Source organism: Bombus bifarius, unplaced genomic scaffold (assembly GCF_011952205.1).
Source record: "Bombus bifarius isolate JDL3187 unplaced genomic scaffold, Bbif_JDL3187 scf7180000008193, whole genome shotgun sequence".
Taxonomy (NCBI): Eukaryota; Metazoa; Arthropoda; class Insecta; order Hymenoptera; family Apidae; genus Bombus; species Bombus bifarius.
The window spans coordinates 1515860-1541577 of NW_022884501.1; the positions used below are offsets into that span (position 1 = coordinate 1515860).

The 25718-nt window shown below is 41.9% G+C and overlaps 1 protein-coding gene across 9 annotated transcripts in view; it reads right to left on the reverse strand.

The window, feature by feature from the left end:
* The window catches only part of LOC117209730 (gamma-aminobutyric acid receptor subunit beta), an 86471-nt gene extending 61715 nt beyond the window's left edge, over nt 1-24756 (reverse strand). For 3 of the 9 annotated variants that reach the window (XM_033452064.1, XM_033452071.1, XM_033452069.1), the window contains exon 1: nt 23324-23418. In XM_033452064.1, the coding sequence (XP_033307955.1) occupies nt 23324-23418 (95 nt within the window). Of the gene's footprint in view, nt 1-23323 lie in introns of all 9 variants that reach the window. The other 6 variants (XM_033452070.1, XM_033452068.1, XM_033452073.1 and 3 more) reach the window with 3 other exon arrangements.
* Between the last annotated feature and the right edge of the window lie 962 nt (nt 24757-25718).

Genomic DNA, 25718 nt, shown 5'->3' on the forward strand with positions numbered 1-25718 from the left:
CGCGTTTATAACAATCTTCTAGCTCGTAAGGCACGTATGCTCAAGTTATCAAGTTATCTTTCAATTTATCTTGTTCCAAAGTCATAATTTAGACCGGAGAAGAATCTTTTTCTTATTCATTGTACCGGATAATTTCGCTTTAACCAGGATCTTCCTTTTCTCGAAATTAAGGTCCACATTAATAAACAATACGCTCGCTACTTTCTATCCTCGAAGATTACCTTCTCCTGCACAGTGACGTATTTTTCGTGTCATATACCTTAAAATGGGCATACTGTACGAATCTCTTCCGGTCTATTCACTCGCTTTGATAATTACACCTTGATTAAAATTTCCCTCCTCTTCCAACGAATATATCACGTATCTACTATATCACAGTATGTATTCGTGTAAATATGAGAAATTTCTATCTCTAAGATACTAATATTATTCGTGACAAAAGTTAATAGATTCTATACCGTGGCTACAAAAGCTATGCGCACATGCCCTTATTTCTCTATTCCCTATTTTAATGAAGAGCTTCTTTATCAGATTCTACGTTTCAATTCCACAGCGTCGAATCTGTACATTCGTATGAAAGCACTGTTAAATGATACGAAATTTAATTTACTATAATATAAGATTTGATTAATTACCGCGTAAATATTATAACAAACGCAATGATGTGCACACGCTTTTCGTAGTCGCTCTATGTAACCGCGATATTTTCCCGATAGAAAGTAAACGTTAATATTACAAAAAAAAAATACCAGAACTATATAATTTTTAGTAAGATAATCCCATTCGTTTTTTTGGACTGACTCGACGGTATTAGTGTTAAATGGTTAATGCCGAAATTCTAGAACAGCGGCAAATTAACCCTATCGTCGTCACCGATCGAAAACGTTGCTTAAAATTCGGTCTCGTTTTACCGGTGGGCAAAATCGGCTGGGTACGAGTAATTACAGGCGAAATCCTGAGTTTTGCCTTTATAATCGGCAGCTTGGTAATCCTCGTCCAATCGTTGAGCATCGATCAAGGAGCGTCGGCCGAACTGGTGGCCGCTGGAAATCGCGCATAGGAATTGCGATCGACGCGGCTGGTAATGCACTTTCCGATAATGCTGCCGCCGATGTAATCGCGCACCTCGTGCTTCCGTCTACTACGGCTACCAACACGGACCACTGTGTGCACCGGTTGTTGTTCGTCGATGTGTCGGGATAGAGCAGGAGAGAAACAGAAAGAGAGAGAGAGAGAGGGAGTGAGAAATGAGAAAGAGACAGAATGGATCCTCTCCAACGTGCAGAAGCGACCGGCTGCCGGATTACTTTGATTTCACTGTTCCTAGCTGCCGTCCGTGCGAACTCGTTCTCCGGTTAGCTGACGTGGATGAGGAATTAACCGCGTTACACAAGCCTCGGACAGTCGATGAAAATGGCTTTTAGTTACCGGCCCGGATTTTACTTCTCTCTTACCCTGGCCGTTGCTCGTTAGTGTTTAGCAATTTTCCAACGATATTTGATGGATTTTTTTTTATGGACGACATTTATTTTGTGATGGTTGTATGACCGAGAACGATTTGGATTTGTTCTTGTACCCTGGAGAATTTGTATTCGTTTTTGTTAGGATTTTTGTTTATTTTCAGCGGAGTTTTTGATGCAGGTTTAAATGAAACAGATGCGAATTTTTGTTTCGACTGATTAGCAAAAGAACATAGTTATTTTTATATTTTGGAAAGATTTAGTTTTGTTTTGTCTTTTTTTTTTTGGAGAAGCGTTCGTTTAGTTGTCGGGAACTTTTTCATAGAAGTTTATTTAAGGATAGATTTACCGTTTGGTTTAGAATTATTTTCGTATCTTGCAGGTATTTGGGTCCATTTTTACTGAAAGGATGTTTCCCCAATTTTAGGGGATGTTTTGGTAGACATTTGACAGTTTCGATTCGAATAGACTCGATATTTCGGTTTAACCAATTAGACAACTTGTCTTACCTAAATTTTCAAGTACTTAAATTCTACTTAGTAATTGTATTAGTGAATCTAAAGGTCGTGAAAAAGACTTTGTGATACTAAGATCAATTCTGCGATCTTTCGCTCTTGGTGACATATTTCTTATTGATTATTCTTGAATTGGTGACAATTATTGGTGACATATTTCTTATTGATTATTCTTAAACTTCGCTTAAGATTCAAGAAAAGTAAATTACGTTTTGTACAATGATTTCATACTTCATACGTTTGTAAATTATAACAAATTAATTGCATGCAATTTTAGTCAAGAATTAGCACATAAACGTATAACTGTTCTCTACCTTTAACCTCATATTTCTTCAAATTGTTTGAACCATTTAATCCATGAGTTTGAATAACTTGCACGTTAGAGTTAGTTATATAAATAGGTATCTTTCATTGGTCGTAATTGATTACTCGGGAAGATTAGGCATAGGAGGGAACGTTAGGGACATTAAATATTTAGATCGATGAACAGCAACACAGAAGTGCAAAGTATGTTGACACAGCATGATCGCATCGACTTGCTGCTTGTAGTTATTCGCGTAATGTATGAAGCGTTATCGTGCAAATTTAAGTGCAGATATAGTATGACAGTTGCGCAGGATCATAAGTTCCGTCTCACATACAGAAACGAATTTCAACATTGTTCGTGCGGATTTTCGTTCGAATTATCGCTCTCAATTAGTACGAATTAACGACAATTTTCTCCGTTATTACTTCCATATACTTCCATATTATTTTCAACGATCGCATCGTTCTATCCCAAGTCGAAACGTCAAGGATTGTCGATTCTCTTAATTAACTCGAACGAACGAAATTTCATCGTGAAAATTATTGTATATTTATATGTAATTTAATGCGGAACTGGAAACATGCAAAAACCTGTTTAAATGTTATTTATTATTTTTGCCATATAAGGCATACACTGTTTAAATAACCAGCTAAATTGTTATGAAAACTTTGTATTTCGCTCGATTGCAAGAAGTAAGCTAAAACAATTAGTATTATATTTACTATCTTTAGACGAAATGTAGAGAGCGTAGCTGTAAAATTTTATGACAAATTTCCAGAAGTTAATTGACTAACAACGATTATCTTCCTTGGCTAGCCGTAATTGGCTAGAATAGGACTTCGCATACGCGTTAAAATCAGTTTCCTTAACCCGTGAATAGAAAATTCAACAAAGTACTCTCGAAAAATTGGATGTTTTTTTACCATTTTAACGAACGGTTTATATCGTAATGAGCGTCTGAATTGCTTGTGATTACATCCCTTAATTCTTGCGTTATTTCTTCACAATTCTTAGAAAGAGATTAAAAACGTATTCGGATCACCAGCATGTCTTTTAAGCACCTCATTAGGGTAGACGTATGTGGCAAAGAAAAGCAATTCGTACGAAGGTAAATACGCTAGACAAAAGATAAAAATACGATATCAAATCGTAGAGAAAACCAGAAAATTGTTCCACGATTTGATATCGTATTCTTATCTTTTGTTTAGCGTAGTCATCTTACGAATTGTTTTCCATTGCCACATATGTCGACCCTAATGGGGTGTTAAAAGACATAATAATAATAATGATGATATATATATATCTTCAAGAACAAAATCTACGGTGAATGGTTAATTCGCGACGCACACGAATACAGGATTTCGCGAATACTCTCGGGGCCATCTCAGCGGCAACGTGCAAAAACTACCGATTCCCGGATTAATCCAGGACGTGTCCGACACGAAGCTCGGCTATCCAACGAGACTAGACGAGGAATTAACAACGTTACGCAAAACTCGAGGAGAACGAGCTTCGGCCGGACACAGATTTCATCCGAGTTTCATGAAGTTGGTAATTTAATGGCCGAAACTTTCGAATTATCCGACGCATCTAAATCTCCGCGTTTCGTCATATACATATCTGCTTCCATACCTCCTTCATCGAGAATCGTCGGAAACGTTTATCCGATTTTTATAACGCTTTTTTATGGTATTAAATGCTTTCGTTTATCGCTGGAATCTGAAGATATTTCGAGTGCTTGGATATCCACTCCATTGAGATTCGAGTATTCGATAAGTTCTTACTATTTGGATACAGTAGAGAACTCCGTCTATCTAAACTCTATTTATTGGAGCGAAATTTTCGTTAATGCTCGATTAGCAGAACTCTTGCTGTTTGGATTCACTTATCTGCACGCGACCTCTTATTACATGTACGGAAGAAAAATAATAGGTAATGAGGAAAATTGATGAGCTATTATGTACGTACTATATTATGAACTCTAATTATACATATAAGCTGCTTATCCTTCGACAAGTTTCGGCAAATAGTTTTACTATATTCGAGATTTTATACAGTGGCCCCAAAAGTATTTATACATAGCCTTGTTTTCCAACGAAGCGTTTTTACGAAGTTCTACTTTGATTTTGCTTCCACGTCAAATTTTTCTAAGATTTAATGCGATTGGATGCAAATAATTAATACATAGATGCTATAATGAATACAATGGTGCGCAAATACTTTCTGTAGCGACTGTATATGTGTATACCGATCTTCAATTTGAAGCTGATTTAACAGGACCAAAAAACAAACGAGTTAGAGTACAAGTGAGCCCCGTACAACGCTAAATTCGTAAAAGGTGAAACGTATAGCGGCTGCAAAAAGTATTGGCACCAACGTTGTATCTATTGCAGCGTTTACAGAATAATTAATCAAGTTCAAGTATATGAAGCTTCGTATCATTTGGTAGTACTTCCACGTGGTTACAAGATTTAATATTATGAAAATGGAATGCGAAGTCCGATGAAAGAACGTTTCAATGGAAAATGAGAATATTTACAAATACTTTTATCGATCACCGTATCTGCCGCTTTATAGGTGATTCTACTGGTTGAGGTTATTAGATGTATGGACAGGGGAACGGGAGTCGTAAATTCCCGTTACGATTATAATAATCGACACCACGAGTTGATCGATCCCCTGATTTTCGTTAAGATAATAGGGGTGGTTAAGATAGTATAACGCTGCGATTAACAGGGTTATAAGCTTTATTTTTCCAACACTTATGAGGTACACTGTTGAGTATGTATACGTTAAGTAAATGATTGATTTAAGGAGAGTAACCCGTTAATGAGTTGTTGACTATTCTAACGTTGTAGAATAAGTAATGTACAGTGACGATGCTGTGTCGGAGGAAAGCTAGCGATGGGTGTGTCTAGCGCACGAGACCATCGGATTTGTTCATGACATTTTTGGTCAGGAAAGTGAGGGCAGTATACATTGCTTCTGATTGGATAAACGAAGGTTGGTGGACTAAGAAGGGGACCTTAGCTAGCAAGTTACTGGGACTTATGATGGGTCCTTAAGACTATCGAGGGTACGCAGTAAGGATGAGAGGACATCTGGTTCCCGTCTGGCCCCCGGTGTATGGCCTTGTCTAGGTAGAGTGTCGCCCCACGTAACAGCGCGGATAAATTGTAAAGTAGAAAATATATTTTAATACAGAAGTGTAAGTACAAGTAGGAATATAATTTGAGCTGGTCCCGATCCGCACGCTATAGCAGTGTTACCTTATAACTGAAAACCCCGAAGCCATCGTCGCCTGTCTACTGTCTATGGTCTGCCTTCGTCCCAGTCTATTGTCTATACGCTGTCGATAGCTTCGGTGCTTGAGAAAACTAAAAAGACCAGATGTAGAGTTTTCTTAGAAGTGGAGTGTAGAGTTTTCTTAGGAGACCACTTCGACACTACTGTATTTGGATATCCAGGAAGTAAGAGGCGTATTTGGAATCGCTATGTCGTTAGAATGGACTGCCGATGTTGCGTGTTAATTAAAGCACAGTTCGCGGGTCGAAAGGAAAATTTACAATGAAAGGTTCACGTGCGCGCGATAACGCGGCCACAATAGCAGATAAGAAGAGTAAGGTCTGCGTGCCGGTGCCTTGCCATTTCTATTCAAGGTGCACCAGTCGATTCGATGGTATACGCAATCTCGTGGCGAAATGTAACGCGGTCAATCGAAGGAAAGCATCGGGTCGAAGGGCAACCGATCAGGCGAACGCTGTGTAAGCAAGCACGTTACAATGCACGCGGATTCGCTTAATTTCCACCTGAAGTCGATGAGATGAGATATATCTGATTCGTACGATGATTGAACAAGTGGGTTAAATACGCGTTTACTTTATTTTAAATCTATTGAAAGCATTTTTTTATTGTTTCAAAAGGGGACAGGGTTTTTATATAATCGAGGAAATTAAATATTCAAAGATTATTTAATTATAACAAAATAGAGATGAAAGAATTTAATATTATCTCAGATATACTAGAAATATAGTGATTGCTCGTGCAGACGATGGTGGAATTTTTTTGTAGAGCAAGTGTACAATCTCGATTTGTTTTTTTTTCAATTCGGTGGAAACTGTTTGCAGTCGTCCACATACTCGATTTTGCTTTTTTGTAGTGTAGCTTTAAAAATTCGTATTGAAAGGTTAGCGACAAACAATATGCAATTTCTTATCGAAAACTGTAAAATCTATATTTTTAGAGCTTCGTTATCGAAAATAACTTGAGATTAGAAAAATTTCTCTTTTCATAATTTCCTATCATTTATTGCCCGATTGATTTGCAGTTCTGGAACCCTGTATATACTGCAAATTTGTAACAAGAAGTGGTCAACGAATTATTTCCAAGTTCTTAGTAAATTTCACCATTGGCACAATTTCGACGGGTTTGTATCGAAATTATAGAAGGCTCGCGCTACGTATTATCGCACGATATTTCGATGCAATAATGCGGTTAGTTTTGATTATATCGCGCCAATCATGGGTTAATTTGTGCGTGAAAACACGCGAAAATACTCGCATAGAATCGCAGCAAAAGTATATGTAAACTTGGAAACGCGTACTCGGCAACACGGTATTTTAATTAACGGTTAATTCGCCAAGTTTAGCGATTGCCCGATCGTTAAACGCAATTGATGTCTTCGGTCACATTGCTCATTATAATGAACATCAATTTTGACGGCTGTTTATTCGTGTAATTTGCAAGACACGATATACCACCCTCCTCTTTTCACCCTCAACCCCACTGGTTGTTAACGGGTCGTTCTCGTGTTCGTTTATAATGAACATTGCTTCCCAGTCGGCCGAAAACAGTGCGCTCCAATTAAACGGGGACATTTTCGAAGTAGCTGCCAGTGTACAGCTGAAAATTAGCCGCAACCAAACGGCCCACGCGACAGTCAATGGATTAAATAACGTGACATTAAATTTCATTTGCGATTGAATTTTATGGATGGTCTATTTCGGGATGTCGATCTTCCTTTTTGGCTAAAATTCGTCGTTTCGATCGCGTAAACACGATCATTCGGCATTTCACAATTTTTCATACGTTTCAGTCGCACAATAGATCGGAAAGCTTCTAAAACGAGCACGACGGTATTCTTAAATGAGGTTCCGCGGACAAGTGGGTCATCGAGTCTAAAATCCATTTTGCGTTTCATAATGAGGTCTCAAAGGTCTGGGCCAAAGGCTCGGTTTATCTTTAAGGTTACAGGTTTCTCTCTCGAGGGCTGTACGGATTTAAGTTCCACCGTTAAGCCCGTAATCACTCCGACCACGCTCTGAATTCTTTCAATTCGCTGTCGTCGAGCATCACGCCTCTGGGACTCTCGTCGTCCCTGGTCTTATTCGAAATTCTATATCTTTCGAATCTTCGCGAATGTACCTGTAACATTTTGTATTCGCGTTCGATCTACGCGTATCCATATCTACACGTATCTACACGTGTATATAAAAATCAATCCCTTTAACGTGTTGCAATGTCGTTTCAGTCGCGTTCGCGTGCTTTCATCGGACCGTTCCATTCCGCGTGTTTCAAGGTTTCGCTCGTGCGTCCTCTGGTCGTCCGATTGGCGGAACGCGACGCCAAAACAAATCGTTTCCCTCGTTTTTCCCTTTCGCCATGACCGTTCGATCCCGACGCGGGAAACGCGTTGCTCGAAAGAGAAGGAAGGCGAAACGGAAAAGCACAGGTTGCGCATTGACGCAAGACGTTGGAGAAGGGAAGTCGAAGAAAATGACGTGGTCGCGTGTGTGTAAGTTGCACGGTCTTAAAGGTAGGGAGAAGGGGCAAGAGGGGGTGCACCGATATCAAAGCGTTACCCGTTATATATCGGATTAGTGCTATTTTTATTCAAGGTATGCAGCGGCGGTGGCGACGGCAGCAACGTTGCTAGGGCTCGATAAGAGCGTAGGTATAGCAGTTAATTATATCAGTGCCCCATTAGCGTGCCACTATACCACGAGATTGCGATGGCTTTTTATACACTCTGTGCAAGGGTTTGCCGTTGCCGCGCGCGCGTCCTCCCTCTTTCTCTTTCTCTCTTTCTTGCTCTCCTCCCTCTTTCTCTTTCCGTATGTGTTCTTGCCTTTTTTTTCCACCTGGCTATACAGCAGAGAAGCGGCGAGCGCGAGCGCAGCCGCCGCCACCGCCGCGCCGCCTTGGTCCGCGCGCAGCCCTCTGCGTAAATACGGGCCAGTAATTACGTTGCTGCAGGGAAATTACCAGTTACCGGGTTGCCGTTGAGTTTTATCCAATTAGGGGATTGCTTCGACCACCGTCAGACCAACCGTCTCGGTAATGCTCGGCCGAAAAGGAGGGCCTCTCGTGCTCTCCCCTTTCCCCCTTTCTTCTTCTGTCTCCAATTTATTCGACAGGATGTTCTTTAGCTCGCAGCAGGCTGGCGCTTTTTTCGGTCAGACGGCGACAAAAAATTACTCGAAACGCGGACGGTTTTTTCACCGGCGCTTAATTATCGCGCTGGAACCGGCGGTTTTTCGGGAAAATTTCGACTTTTTTTTTGCTTTTTACAAAAGAAGATCATCACTGTAAAGATCGAGCTCGTTCTTTGTAAAACGAAAGGTTGGCGTAGTTAGAATCAAGATATGAACGGCGTGAATGAAATTTCATAGGACGGCGAGGTCTCGTTGAATGGAAACTCGTGGAACACGAGCGCGTCGTGTCGATCGAGCCACGAGGGACGAAGAACGAGAAACGTCAGGTGTAGAATACATTGTCATTTCGTTAACAGCGACGGTTTCGTAGCTGGAAAAAAGTCGTAGAGCGCGTTCCATAGGCAAGGGAACGAGTGACCCTGACATAGACGTAATCGATTTCGCGAAGTTAGCCGTGTCGCTGCCGAGTATCGTGTGTCTAGTCAATGACGCTTCCAGTTGCACCGTTCGATTCATTATTATATTTATAGCGTGTTCCAGTGATCAGTGTCTCAGGGTTGAATGCAGTCCGTCCAGGAAACGGTAAAGAAAAACCAAGTGGAAAAAAGCAAGAGACAATACCGGCTGCGCTGGAGGACGATCGATCGATAAGCAGATCATAATTTATCAGCCGCGTCATCGGCTTCCGATTAATTAACGGGTCAGTTTGAGAAATTCTTTTTCGCTAAACGTATCCATCTTTTCAGAGACGGATTCCATCTATTTTCAAATACAAACGATTACACGAAGAGAACCATCAACCTCGATCTTTCAAACAGTCATCAGGACAAACATTATCGGCGAGGAATTTATGGGACTATTCCTGCATTTCTCTATTTCGTACAGTCTGTACATAGAATTTGTATATATATATAAGCTCGCAAAAACGCTTATTTTACGAATATATATTATCTGCGATGTATGAAACATTTTGAAATTTTATTAACGCTGTCGCGAAACTCGAATGTCAGGATCGTGTCGGTAAAATTTGCGATAAATCCGGAAATGTATATAGAAATTACAACATTTAATACAAGTATATACGTCACAACGATGACAAAAGTATTTAAACAATCAATCATTCGTTACATTAACGAATCTTGATATTCAGTAGGGCCGTGTTTAACATTTACAATGCGCTTAAAATGGCTATTCATGCTGCTTACTAATTCTTTTTTACTAAATATATGTTTACGATTAATATCTTGCAATCTCTATATACATTTTTAAAATGAATTTCCAATTTTATCAATATAACGACACACCTGTCACGTTACAGTGCTGATGAAATTTTAGTTTGAAAATTTAGTTTTATATAATATGTACGACATGAACATACGAGTATTTTATGATAAGTATTCAAATACTCGTGCACGTACGAAGAGTTCGTAGTCTTGTTTCTTCGTTGCTTGGAGTATTTTCAGACGAAGTAAATGGAAAGGTGGCGCCAAGGAGACACAAATCGCGCGACTTGCCCTTTTGATACCGCCAAAAAGTACGACGGCTCTCGTTGTTCCACCATTTCGCCTAACTTTCAAGCTGGGCCTCGCTCGCGCCTAGCCGCGCCATGGAAGCATTACCTTAATGCGACCCAGAAAGCTCTTTTATTACACTCGTACTCAGGCGCACACATTACGTTGGCCGAATGCTCGGGTACACGCACACGCTCAATCGCGTACATATGCCCTGCTGCTTCTGATCCTATTGCTATGCTGAATCGAAAAAAAAGAAAAAAAAAAAGAAAAAGAAGAAGCATAGTTCTGCCACTTTTTAGTCGGTGAACGCCGTTTTTTTTTTTTTTGGAACTCTAATGTTTTTCATCGTGATTAATCCTTTTCTGCTCCCGATCCCTTAGTACGTTTCACGAAAATAATTAGTCTTTTTTCTTTTTGGAAGGATTATCGCGATCGGGATGTGTAGACGATGGTTGATAATCGTTAACGATGTTTTTAGGAGTCTTTAATATTTTCCAAAATTTGGTCACGGACCATTTTATAACTGGGAAGCGCGGTAGTGGCTCGCTTAAATTCCAACAGAGTGGTTTCATATAAATTCAAATGGCTCGACGCGAAATGTAACGCTCGGTGTAACTTTAATCTATTGACAAAAACGGTGAATGACTACAGCCAGAGCCAGCGAGAAGCACTGGCTTTCTCATTCGTTCTTGTTACATCTATTCTTTTTCTTATCAAGGAACTCGAGTATATTTTTAGAACAAAGTAGCTATGTTATAGATAAAAATCGTTCCACGATTTACACGATGCTAACATTTACAGTGTAGTATCCTGATTTAGTGAACTCAATTAAGGTCAATTAAATGAACATTGTAGTAAAATTAGCTGTGCGAAAATGGAAGTACAGTTTGACTTATGAATAATAAATTTTCATATAAAAAGCAATTTTGATGTAAGATTGACAAAGCTAAGTGATATTTCGTTAAACGTGGAAATGTATAAAATGTAATGGAACGCGAAGTGTACGATAAATAAGGTTTAAAAGTTGCTTGTCCTCGGTGTTGCAATTATTTAGAAGAATAGCCATTTTAGCAGTGGCGGCGAACGGACGATCAAGGACGTAGATGTTAGTCGCCGAGGGTGATGTCCTCGCCATTGATTGGCAGCCCTGGCCGCGCTCTCGTCAAGGTTCTTCTACTCGGATATATGTATAGCTTTGGTTGCGGATTACGTTGAAAACCGACTTCGATTACCTTTTATTTTCTGTGAAATGGTTCGCGATGCGATTTAGGCAGTTCTTCGTCAAATCTATGATTAATAAAATATCCTATCTATGTAGTAAATTAGCATACTAATCGAATAATACACGTAAGCCATGATCGACTCGAGTAAGCCTTGATTGACTACACGGAACAATTGTAACGTAGATTACCAAGAAGAGTAAGCCATTCTACGCAATAATTTTATTCTTTATATAGCCCGTGAAAATAATTATTCTATGTGCATGAAGATATTCCGGATAATGTTTGAAGAAATTAAAAAAATGATCGGTAGATAAGGAGTTTATGTGTTTAATTTAAGAATAAACTCACAATCGGATATGTATAGAAGCAGAAAAATAGTTTCGTAAGAGAATAACGAATAAAAATTGTCGAAGCTTGTTGTATACGTCTATTACACCGTGTTTATGGAATAATATCTTTGATGAATGAAAATATAGAGATTACGCGAAGTCAGAAGGTCGATAATAGATTTCGAAAGTCTGAAGAAAGTTGCCGCTGTTTCCATCTCTGATCGGTGTGTCCTTATTCAACCGTTTGACGTTTCCTTCGAAACGTCGCGTCGTTTCATTTCCCAGCTATCGGTATCGCTGTCGTCATCGGGACAGACGTTGCAATGGACATTGTATCGAGATCTCGACCGCGAGGTGTGCTCGCGAATCGATCTATTACAGCTTACCTTTCTACGATAACTGCGTTAACCAGTTTTTTCTCCCTCCTGCCCTTTCACAACAAGAAATTCAATCTTCAGGCTGGTCGATAGAATCAAATTACAAACACTACATCTAGCGTCATTCTTTAAACTGTATCCACCTTATACGTCCACTCTGAACGTTCCAAACGATGGTCAAGTTTCATTCAATTCAATTTGTAATATCATTTTTCAAACAGCTATCGTTCATACACCCTACTACCTCTTTTTTTTTTTAACTATTCGTTCCTAACGTTCGATATTTCCCCTCCGTCGATCTTTCTTCGTTCCATCATCGTCGCTTTTTCATTTTCTCCCCAACCAGCCTAATCATATTCATCATCAACGCTGATCACCGCGATCGAAAAACCCGCGTCCTCACTCGACATCGAGTGAGACAACGACTCGCCCTATCCCTCGCTAGGTTCGCCCAGCAAAGAAACGGCGCGCATCCGGCGTTCTCGATAATCGACTGGCGTGTACCGAATAATGAACGTTTCATCGAGGTCACGATCTTCGGGAGCGACGTTAGAAGCAGTGTCGGCACTTCGCATCGCCTTCCATACTCTCTCTCTCTCTCTCTCTCTCTCTCTTCCTGTTCTCCTCTTTCCCTTCCTATGCTTTTTACCCCTCTACCTCTCTAGGTTTCTAATCGGGAAATAAAAGCGGGGAAAACGGACCGTACGAAAAGAGGCGTTTCTCGATTGGATCCGACGATCGATCGTTCGTCGACGATACCGAACATTCCCGCGTGCGACTGCGAATTATAGGCATGGGCCGTGTGCACGGCTCGACTGACCGAGTTTGCGTTGGTGTTGGAGGTCCCATTGATTTCCTGGCCCATGTCAAGGCTGCACGCGAGGAACCCCCGTTCGCCTCCGACCACCCACAACCTCCGTCAACCCCCTTCGACCTCCTGCGACCGCCAACCCCACCCTCGTCGCGGCCAGCAGCCCGCGACCAACGTTTCACTTCATGCCGACTCTCTGTTCCTTTCTTCCCCTCTTCTTTCCTCTTCCTCGACCCCGTGTCGTCTCTCTGCGTCCGCCAGGAACGAATGCACCGTATGCACTCGTTCCGTCTGCGACGAACGTACTTATCTGCAGCCAGACGTCGTTGTTTCCGAGCGATTTTCGCTGCCGTGAACATCGCGTCATAAGAAGTTCGTTTTCAGGGGTTGATAATATTACCGGCTTTGATTTAGAGTATAGTTAGTCGACGATGAAGTTTTAAATAGCCGAGGTGATTATCGTAGAGTGGCTTTGGTTTAACGCGTTTACTACATACGTCAGGGATACTGGTTGACGCATAATTTCGCGTTTGATACCGATTCGTATGCGGAATGCAAATGAAAAATTATGAAAGTTGGAGAAAAAAGTTTGTAGAATAATTCGCTCGAAGGACGTATGTTAAGTTTTTCGATGGAGAAACAGATTTTGTATGAAAATTATTAGTTAATGTACGAGGCGTGCGGAGAAAGGTGGCACAAGTTATTTTAATTTGAGAAAAGATCGTGGCTGAAGTTTCGTACGTATCGAAATATTAAAACACTTTGTTACACGCGTTAAAACCTTGAAAATTCATAGCAAAATTCTGTAGACAAACTTTGCATGCGATTATTTTATCCCCTGCTTATCTCGTTTTTTGCAAAAAAAAAAAGAAGAAATCCATTTCCAGTGAGTTTCTCGTATGAAGTAGATAATGAAAATGCGACCGACAATGGACGCGTTAAAAGAGCATAAATAGTTTGGGATAAACGAAGAGAACAATTTTGTTATTAACGGTTAAACTTAGAAGCTTACTTTAACTTCATATCCTTACACTTTGCTCTCTACCGACGACTGAGATTAAACGTATTAAAATATATGCATTATTCTCTCGACTCAAGGAAACGATTCCAATTAACATAAAAGGGAAACGTAGAATTCTGCGTTATAATATTTTCATCGAGCATAGCTATAACACCGTGTCTCGACATTGCGTTGCAATTACTTAGAAACTGTAACAAACTGCGTGTCGTTTCCAGTTCACGACTGAATCGCGAGTAAGCAGAGATCGAGACTCGCAGGGTGACTGTTAAACAGTTCGGCTAATTTCTCGACCTGTAAATGCCGCAGAACCACCGCATTAACTTGAAAATAATACGAAAAGTATGGACATCGTCACGACATGGTTGCTGGTTTGCTTGCGGGAGAGAACGACCGCATATTAATCGTGACACCCGGCGTTGTGCACGAATTTACGAGCTCGAGGGTCGCGAAACGAAAATTCAGAAGCGGTCGGGAAAGTCTTTGAATCGCGTGACCACTCGACCCTCCATTGTACCTTGTACTTAACTCGGCTGTTAACAACTCTGACCGATACGTTTCGCGGTTTTTATATAATTCGCGCTGCGGTAAAGTCGATCGTGTCGACTTCTCGTGGCGAGAGAGAGTTTTTCAAGAACGAGCGGGCGGTCTCGTGTTTCGAAAGTTAAGGTTTCGAGAGCGTGTTCTCGTGTATTAGAGACACAACATGCAGCCGGTACACCGAGTGTATACGCTTTGCTGTAGACGCGAGAGAGTTCCTAAGGGAGATCAGTGTACGATGGCCGGAAGTTTTAGAAAGAACAGAGTGCGAGGCGAAAGTTTTAGAAGCGAAGTGGGAGTACTTGCGAAGATTAGGGCGGGAGATTTTGTTATTGGTGCATCAAGAGGATAGTTTTCGTTTGAGCTTTCGTTTGCCGATAATTAGACCACGGATGTTCATACGTTTATAAAACTTACGGAATATGAAGATCACAGGGAAATGTCAAACGCGATAATTCTCATCTTTTATCTTTTACGATATTTTGTTTTTTGATAGTAATTTTTAATCCAACCGTGTATTACCAGATAATACCAATTCTATTCGATTTGTTTATGCAATTCGTTTGGAAAATCATACGCAAGAAATATCGGTTTTTTAAAGTATTTATTATTTCATCTTGGATATTATTAGGTTTCCTTTGGTTTTACAAGGAAATAATAGACGCACAATGTTTTTTGTTTTATATTACTTTATTGAATTATGCACGAACGTAATAATAGAAATATCACGAAATAGATCATACCTAATTCAATAAAATAATGTAAAATAGAAATTGTTCATCTATTATCACCCATTATGGTATTTTGTTTGATTTTTTGCAAAACTTTATGATTTTATCTATCGCCAAAACGATATCTTTAGGTCCAATAGATTGTTCTCATTTTCTATTGTATTATATTAAAATATATCCTTTTAACTACTAGATAACACGAAGCTCAGGAAATCAACAGAATTATACTTATCAAATATTTTCCCTGTAATCATCGTATGTAAAGATATACAAAATATCTAAAATAACTTGTAGCAGGTCTTCGCGTATATGAACTATATCTACGTGAACGAAATTTTAGTAAATGTCTGATTAAACGAACTCCTCCTGCTGGTCGAAGCTACCAATCTGAACGTGAATTTTTATCGTAATATCTACATAAACAAGAAATCATAGATAAAAATCAGAATAAGCGAGCTGCCATTACACGAACAATACAAATTATTTATATACAAATTACTTGTTCCTCGACAATTTTATATAAACGGAGCTCTATCGTATTTTATAATATTTAGCGAAACAAATTTCCATTTAAATTGCATTTCTTTAGACGTGTTCATAAAAACACGAATTTGCAAAAAATCTGTAGTCCACTGACTATAGGATTCAGGTTAAAAGTTATTGAAAAATTCCTTATAATTTTGCCAATTGATCACTCGAGGCGACAACTTGGTAACTGACAGTGAGAAAGTTTTGTTTTTGTCTAGGTACTTCGCATATTGATACTTCGTCGATGGTAGTTCAGAAAGATAAAGTGGAACGACAAACTTTGTTCAAAGGTTCGCGGTAATAACATATAACGTATTAATAACAATATATTGAACGAAAAGGTGATTGCAAATTGGACGAATGTACGGAGAAATGAAATTCACTTGATTATCCTTAATTTCCACGATTGCCACAAGTACCAACGATCCTGTTGAGAGCTAGTAGAATGATAGGCTCGCTGGAAATGAATACGAAACCTCATTACGTTAGAAGGATGAGGACTAGGAACTATTGAATAATTAAGTAAAGCTGGAAAGACGTTATGTTCGAATCGGATGGCGGATGGAATGATTAGCATCGATCTCTAGCGATGATTTCCTGGAGATCCTCGCCTCGTGGAATATGTAATTTGCGGCGGCAGTGGTATAGGCCAACGCGTAGTCAGACCTAGGTCGGATTCGATTGAACCGCAGTACGCCGGATATTGCAGTCACTGAAGAATATTTGATTTCCACGTAACTAGGAAGGTTCGTTCATTGATCTGGATCCTGAATTCTCATGTTTTTTCCACGTCGGTTAAATCTCGAACGGTGTTACCTCTCTCCCTGGTGTTCTAACCGTGAATTTTTATCTCCAGTCGTATTTGCATTATAATCTTTTGGTTCGTATACGAATAAAGGGAATATCCAGGTTAAGAATCGTCTACCTCGACAAACCTTATGTATTAATTCGAAGCCGAGAAACGTTGGTTATCGATAAAAAGTAGCAGCTATTCAGTCAGCAAAATGTAACGGATACCTGTGAGCATAATCCGTAAGCGGGGTAATAATAAGCGAGTTGCGCGTTACCCTCGCGTTCACCGCTATTGTTTTATAACCATAATTAACAGAGTCTAAATAAATGAAGTCGGAGGGTTAATAACGCGCATTGTAAACGGCGCATTCAGCAACTCGGCTTTTCACCGACGTACACGAGTGTCGTTTGGTCGCTTCTAATTAATTCTTCAAACGGTTCTTGCACAATACGAAGGTCGGTCGCAATATTTGCAAGTGTTTCCATTGTTTTCGCCCCATCCCATTCCATCTCTATCGTTCTCGTTCGCATGTTTCGTCCATTTTTTTTTTTTGTAGCGATTCTTCCGAGTTCCTTTCCCCCGCCCCTTCCATGAAAAGCATTATCGCATCAAGCCAAACGGAAATTTCACGATAATCGCGGCTCGTGTATGACGGCCGGAAATCATTAAAAGCCCAACCCCAGGCGGCTCTGTGTATAGTTTCATCAATCATCTCTCGTAAGCGCGCATTAATAATCGTTTACTATTAAATATGCATTCGTTTGTCGTCCGGTCAGTTCTTCTCACCCCCCACAATGTTCCCTCTTCGCGCCAACTTTCTCTCCCGTGTGTTTCAATTCTCATTCGATATTAATCGTCGCGTTACTAGAAACTTTGTTTCTTCGGTGCTTTGATTTGTTTCTCTTTTTCAAGCTCGGTTCTTATCGAGATGGTCGATATTTTGCGTTCGATAGCGTCGATAGAACACCGTGAAGTTATTACGGTTCATTAATTTGGTCCTAGGTCTCGCGCTCCATATATATACACTGGGCCGCGTTTCAGTTATTTCAAACAGAACGATTAACAGGTAATCGTCTAGTCAATTAGTCGGCGAGATTTAAACGCGTTTGCACACCGCGTTTTAAATGTTTTAAAAGCGACAGCTATTGGTCGATCTACATGACGCGGCCGTGTTATCCCACGTGAATTATCAAATTTGCGCGGATTTCCCGAGAGTTGCAATATCGCAATCGAATCGTATCCATTAGTGTCGTTGATAATTAACAACAGCCCACTGATTTTCAGTTGTTGGCTAGAGACTGTATACGCTCGAAAATACCCTGCGTACTGCTTCGATTTCTGTTTGCCATTGTTTTATTGCCACGCGTAATTATGCGAATTTTTAATCAACGGTTTGACAATGCCTGCTCTCTTTATTTTTCATCTTTATTTTTACTGCGTCGTGTACGTTTCGAGAGCTTTAAAAACACAACTCGCTACTTTTCCTCGTCTTTGTTTAAGCGAAGATACCTTACGCTCGCTAAACATTTTCTTTGTGAATGTCGACTAGTAAATTTACTCCTCGTAAATTGCTACGTATAATTGTTTGAACTCGCGAATAATTATCCGTACTTCTAATTACATCTTGATGTGCATAGCTAAGCAGCTGCTCAAAAGGCGTGAGAGAGAACTCGAACCGTTAAACTTACCTATACTGTTTCTCAACATTCTTAACACCGTGCTAATTGTCGTTATTTTATGATGAAAAGATACCATTAATTCAAAGAATATCGTAGAATATAATTGACAACAAGAACAATAATGCAATACCTGAACGATATCATTAAGCTGTACATATGATATATCCGATATTCTTAAACAAATTTTGTACAGTTTTTCTTTTTTCAATGAATATTTTCATTTATGTATACGTTTTGTATATTATTATGAAGTTTGCCATTGTCTTTTCTTTTCTACGATTCTTATAAACGTTACGTATATCGTCTAGAGCTTAGTGAAAAATAAATTCCCGTATTTCATACGTTGCAACTTAATACATTTATCTCACAGCTGAATAAATGACAAACTCCGCAATTACTGCATTCGAGCGTAAAAATACTCGACAAAACAAAATGCCATAGATAATCCAAAATTTCGAGGAAAATCTTAATAAATGATATTTCTAACGCTATTACTCTTTTACGACTTGAATTTGTAGGGCTGATTAGTGTGGCTTCTGAACAGTTTAAAGTTAGAAAAGAAATAAGAGAAATGTCTATATCTACTATCTAACGAAACGGTAAAAAAAGTATTTCAAAGAATGTCTCTAGCAAATAGCTTAAGCAATTTACAAGTACGTGGTTCGCCGAGTCCAGGAAGTATCGCAGAATTACAAAGTCGAGGCTTGCGAGGCTTCGCGCAGAGGCCAGGCTTGGGAACCCGCGCCACGAAATTGGGATTTCTTTTCAGGAGTTATGCTCTTCAACCGTCATTCATTGTGTCTACCAAAAAAAAAAAAAGGGAAGAAAAAAAAGAGGGGAACAGAGATAAAAAAGGAGGGAAAAAGGGAGGAAAAGTGGAAGGAGAGAAAAAAAAACGCGAGGCAGCTGTGTAACTATATAGAAGCACAGGGGGAGAAAGGAGAATCAGTTTCGTCGGATCGTCGTCGCAAAGTGCGCGCGTTTTACGCTTCCGCGAAAAGTGGGTCAGACCAAGCCGAATGACTTGGCACGTTTTCTCTCGTTTCCGTGGTAGACGATTCTGCCGGCTTTCACGGCAAAAACACGACCATTCGCGACCGCACGAGTATCCGTAGCGTTTTCAATTCCTGTTAGTCCTGCAGCACGCGCCCTTCCGCCCACGAGATTCGCTTTCACGGAACCGTCCAGGGGAAAGATGACGCGCCGCGGTTAACGACATCGTCATTATACGTCGCGAGCGGTGCTCCAAGATCACAGACCTTCTGATCTTTCTTCGACACTTCTCTTCTCTGGAGTCCCGCTTTGTCGCGACCATTCGGAGCAACCGCGGTCTTTACGGATGCTAGCTCGTTTCACGAGAATCTTTCGTTTTTTCGAGCGTTCAATTTAACCATCGTTTATATTCTTCCTCTCACTGTTCCATCGATTTTTACACAATTTTTTAAATTAAAGCAACGTTACAGGATTTATATACGTCTAGACGTATGTATATTTCATGATCATAAATTTTTGACACGAGTATAATACAGTAGATTTCGTTCAGATGAAAAGAAGACGCGAAGGAAAACGCTGAAAACAGCGACCTCAAATGTCAAAGAGGAAAAGGAGCGAAAGATAGAGATAGATAGATAGATAGATAGATAGAGGAAGAGAGAGAAAGAGACTGAGAAAGGGAGGGAGAAAACGAACGTCCGCTTAGCCCGAAGCCCCGTGCCGCTCGAAGAAACGTTGTTTCATATTCCTTGTGTACGTGGAACCCATTTCAGACCCGTTTCAATCATGAAATCGGGGACGTACTACTCGACTGTGGAAGAACGGTGGCTGTCCGCCCTTATAGATCTACGACCGGCATACTCACGAAGCCGGGCTTGGACCATGAAAGAGAAGAAGAAAACGTCAATGAAGATGGTGGCAAGAGTACGATTCCGGGTCGAGCTTGGTCCGGGTGACCGAAAAAAGGGAGAATAAGACACGGGGGCGTGAGCTGTAGCCGGATAAAAATAGAATCATCGATGTGGAGGAAACGATGCAAGGAAGATAGAAAGAAAAGAAACGTTCTCCTCGATAAGAAAAAGAGGGTTGATATGTGTCGGTGGACCAGGAATCGGTTGGCGGTGGGTCGAAGAGAGTGGTGGTAACGACAGCGGTGCGAGAGGGTGGCAACGTAGGAGGATTTGGAGCTCTGCCACGTCGGGAGCACCCTCTTGCTCGAGAGCTCTACTGCGATCACCGATACCACACTACAGAACGTCCGCGGTTGGTACTCTTAGGGGTTTGGAGGAGGCTACAGAGAGGCACGGCCCTCGAGGAGAAAACAGGTGGAACGACCCGAGCTGTGAGCTTGCTGGAAGAGCGTAAATATTGATAATCCCTTCGACTATACCTAACTACCCTCTTCCCATCCTCTTCCTGGATTAGATCGTAGTCTCGGCCAAAATTGTTGCGAGCGGCCCACGGACCGCCTTCCTCGCTAAGGTTAATATCGTTGCGGATTGAACGAGGATTTTGTTGATACGATTTTCTGTAAACAGTTCGATGCGCTACGTATACACGATGGAAATAGGATTGCAACGTAATTAGATGAGCGCCGTTTCGTTGGATAAAGCCATGTCTTTCCCTTCGAGGCTTTAGTTTTCTTCCTGAGAAATTTCGACGTTTCTTTAAAGGGTATCGTTTCCTATCTGTCCGACCTTTTTCCGTTCTGTAATTTTTCTCTCTGACGTAATGTTTGTATTACGGATCCTTTGGATTCAATTCCGGAATCGGATAAAGCCTCGTAAATCAAAAATTATACTAAGTATTAGATAACGTTTGCGCTTGAACGTTAACTCGCTCCTTTGTAATGCGTATTATATAACTAGAATCCTTGATTCAGTGTTACTGTTCATAGCAGCGTTCGTTCTTTATCGGTAGTGTTACTGTTATTCTACGGTAAAATTAATTTGCCTCTTCCATCAAACGACATCGAGTCGATTAATCACATCTTTTTTATTCTCTTTTATCTCTTGAGATTTCAGACTTATAACCTACATTCTCTATTCGTAACAACAATTTATGAACAATACCTCTCACCGAGGAAAATTGAGAAAAAAGTGACCTCGCTGTAAAACCGCGTCACTATCGATGATGGTGCATTTTGAAAACTATCTCTATTATTGTAATCGATTAAACTGTCACTGGAGCGGCGGTTGATAAGTAAACGTGTTAAACATTGTCGGAAAATAGCGCTCGATATCAGGCGCTCGGGTTACAGAAACGTTTGCGGATTACACATATACGAGGCAACTGGATCGCGCGTTAATGCGAGAAGGGATGAGCCGGTACAACTAATTTCAGCTTCGCCATTGTTCTCACGGTGCTGCTGTCACTCTCGAGACACTGGCTGTGTACCGACTAAACCTTCCTGCGTCGCACACACACGATCGTGTATTTATTAACCAAATGTATATTCCATTCGGTTATTAAACGTTATAAAGCCAGCATGTTTGCCTTTACGAGACCTTTGATCCTATACAATCCCCTCTCTCGTTCCCTTTCTAGCGTTACACCGTACAAATTTAGCAATTTTGTTTCCGATATTATCAGTTTCTGATAATTATCAAGTAACAAATTCTTTAGTCGTGTGTTTGTGATTTGTAAAATTACTTTGTTTGGCTTTTTATGAATTGAGAGTCGTGGTAGAATCGTTCAAGTAGTATAGGCAAATAAATGTCGAGTCAGAGAGAGGCACAGAAAGTCGAAAGATGAACTTTAGGAAAGATACATAGGAGATAAACGATCGGGAGAAATTTTTCGCGTTGAAACAGAGGAGGCACGTTTAAGACGGAGAACTAAACGTAGCCTAATTAGAGAGCAGCTGCTACGATCGGACGACGCAATAATTGCTCGACGAATGAATTTTTGAACGTAACAGCGAACGCGTCGCGACTATTAAAGCGCGAGACGACGACAAGGCGTCTTGAAGTCACGAGGGGTGGCGTCATTGTGATCATTGAAAGAGCGTGTGCGCCCGGCTGGTGTGTCGTATGTCTGGGCATGCAACGTAGCCTGCATGTTTCCGCTCATTTACATGCAATCACGAACGTACATCCAGACACCGGAGAAGGCTGTACACTGTACAATCTCGCAGCTCCGTATTGTCGACGGTACCGTGTCAAAGATAGATGTTTCGCGTATACACGCTTGCACGTGGACTTGAAATCGTATGTAGAATCAGATGGTCGAAAATGCGATCGCAACGTAACGCGCGCGTAACTCAAACGAGGTGATTGTTTTTCTCGCCCTTCTATCGTGCCCATTATAGCCGTTTATCGACCAATTTCGCGTGCCTCGATGGGTGTGCATGCACGGCTCACCGCAGGCGAAACACGTAATCGAGATATAGGATTATGGATCATTAATTAAATCCTTGCACCTAGCTCGCGCCGTAGAATCAGCTGCAAGTCTATCGATTGCCAGCGTGTGGTATTCTAGGCACATTAGGCTTCGTCGATTAACTTCGACTCGGCGTCCGTTCGAGGTCACGACAAGAGAGAGAATTATTCTCGGAGAGTTTGTCGGAGACTCGAGTTCGTGAGTTCGCCTAATGTGAGCGCGTGACTGTCTCACCGCGGAGGTGGGTGTACATCAACTTCGAGCGGAACACAGCGTAAAGTTCAAAGAGACCTTCGCATACACGCGGCAAGTCCGCCAACAGTTTCAGCGTCTATCGATTTAGACGTGCTCGGCTACGTTTCTACCCTCGCAAATTACGCGTCTTTACTTTTGGTGGCCTGACATCACGTCCGGGTTTTCAGATTACGCACGGATACCGGTGCATTTACCGATCTTACGCGATTACACGTTCTATTTGGCTGCCTCGTTCGAGCAGCGAGACGCGTCGCTGTTAGAAATAGAATCACGTTGGATGGTAAGACCATCTGATCGACTAGAACCTTTCTTTCTTAGGCGATTCGACGATTACTTACTTCGCGATCGCGTCGTTTGCGATAACATCGGATTAACCTCGAAGGAAACGGAAACATCGAGCGAGGAGTAAAAAGACAGGGAAGAAACTGTACTTACGCGGCTTGCGCGAACGGAGCACGATGCGTGGCGGGCAGCAACGCGACCGTGGCCGCGAGGAGGGCGAAGCTCCAGGAGGCGGCGTGGAAGGACATCGTATTATCCGTGGAACAAGACGGGATGTCCACGTTCCAGGAGAAGCACGGCGCGTTGCCGTTCACGATGACGACGAGGACAACGACAAGGACGTCGACGAGGACGTCAGCGGATGTCCTGAGGCGTTGTTACCTGGCGCGTTGACCCGGCGCCTCTCTGCGTGCCGTCCGCGTCTCACCCTCCCTCCTTCCTCCTCCTCCCACCCTACCTCCCACCCACCCGCCCCGCCCTCCTACCTCCGTCTTGCTCTCTCCGTCCGCTTTTCGCTCTCTCCGTTTTCCTCGTACTTTTTCCTCTTTATTCACGGTTCAGCCTGGTCTGCTTAGTAAAGTCAGCTACTACTTGAATTTCACCCAGATGTCTTGGCTTCACTGACACTCGCGTTAGACGTTTCCTCGGAAACACTGTGTATCGCAGCTCGAAATCCAATCACCTCACACGATCTCTTGCTCGCGACCGAGCCTCGAGAGACCGGTGCTCCTCGAGCTCTCGCGCGGAGAGTAGTAGTCTCTCTCCTCTTTGTCACTCGCCACTAGATCACAACGAGATCTTTCCTTTCCTACTTTCTCCAACGTATATAACAACTTTCCTCTCTCTTTTTCTTTCCCTCGATCTGTATCGTTCTCTTTTCGTTTCGAAGCTTCGCAGACTACGTGCGATTATCGTGTACCCGTGTCACACCAGCGTTCGTTATCTTTGTGGCTCACTGATTTAACGCATACATAGTCCCCGGGTCGATTTCCACGATATTATTAACACGCCTTCTATTTCCAACCCTGCGACGCAGGTTTCACGAGCACGATGCTTTCCTCTGTTCACTAAATCGCGCGATGCTCCGGCGCGAGCTTTCCTTCCAAACGCACTGCTTTTTACTTCCGCGAGCGTTCTCTCCTTTGACGGCTGACACCTTCTGGTTCAATTTTGTCGGCGAGACGAGACGAGCCTCTCGTTCCTCCGTTTTCGTTCACCTGGGGAAGAAGGACGAGGACCAACGTTATCTGGGGAACAGGGAACGATCAAGGGGCTTGTGTGGTGGAGGAGGGAGATAGCGGCGAGATCCTCTTCGAAGAGAACCCTCTCTTCCGTTCTTTTCGTCCTACAAGCACGGAGCCGCCTGATCGTAGAAGATGTCCTGCCGCAGGCTCCGCTTCCTAGGGATCCTTCCTTCCACGATGGACATTCTTCTCTCTTCTCCACTCTCCTCGCTCTCGTTCGCTCTCGCACTCTCGCTCGCTCGCTCGCTCTCGCACTCTCTCTCGCTCTTCTCACGGGGACACTCGGTCAGCACCCGCGCTACACCGCTACGCGCTCGGGAGTGGCGGCTCTCGCGTCTAGCCCGGCCGTACCAGCGCGCAAGCGCTCTTCCTTCCTCTCTTCCTGCCTGCTTCCCTGCCTATCTCTGCCTGACTGCCTGTTTCGCCTGCCTGCTTGCTTTGCCTACCTGCTTTGCCTGTCAGCCTGCCTTACCTGCCTGCCTGCTTGTTCCCCTGCTTACCTTGCCTTGCTCTTTCGTCCCTGATTAGTCCTCCCGTATCTGGCTGCTTCGAAACCACCAAGGATGCTTTTCACCTCCGTCGACTACTTTCCTGACTGTCTATTTCACTTCAAGCTTCTTTCCTGCGAGCGTATTTTCCTCTCGTTGGAATTTACCCGTGGTTTTCTTTGATTCGCTGTTTCAAGGCTTCGTAATGGACGACAACGAGAATAATTCTTTATTTCCTTTCGTTTCCTTTCGTCCCCCTCGATTCGTGTTCTTTCTTTCCTCGGTTGTCGAGAATCGGACGTTTAGCCCGCGGTCTTGAACTACTGACTCCATTCTATACAGTTTCGCTCGCTTTCGAGATTCGTGGAATGTTTTAGTTATACCGGTTCCTACGCGATAAATGTTTACTTTGTCGTTCTTTTTCCAGGGCATGGAAAATTTTGATTCTTTCGGTACAAACCGAAATTATCCGCTCTCATAAATTAGTCGTCCCTTTTGCGCCTGGCCAGATCAAGACACTTACCGATTATTCTTTCTTGTAATTTCCTATTTCACCTGAATTTATGGATTCTTAACCACTTGTGTCAACGATATGGAAAGATAAGAAACATTCTTCTTCCAATTGTATCTAAAATTTACGTCTATTATATATACCAGCATTTGAGAATCTTTCGTTCCAACAAAGGAAGTTGTTCCGTGTTTAATTTTGAACTTTGCATATCTGCCGGTTGCCTGTACAGAGAACGTGGCTGGCCGAGGTTCATTCAGCGCGTGTATCGCTAAACACCGGTTTACGTCACAAAGACGAAATACACA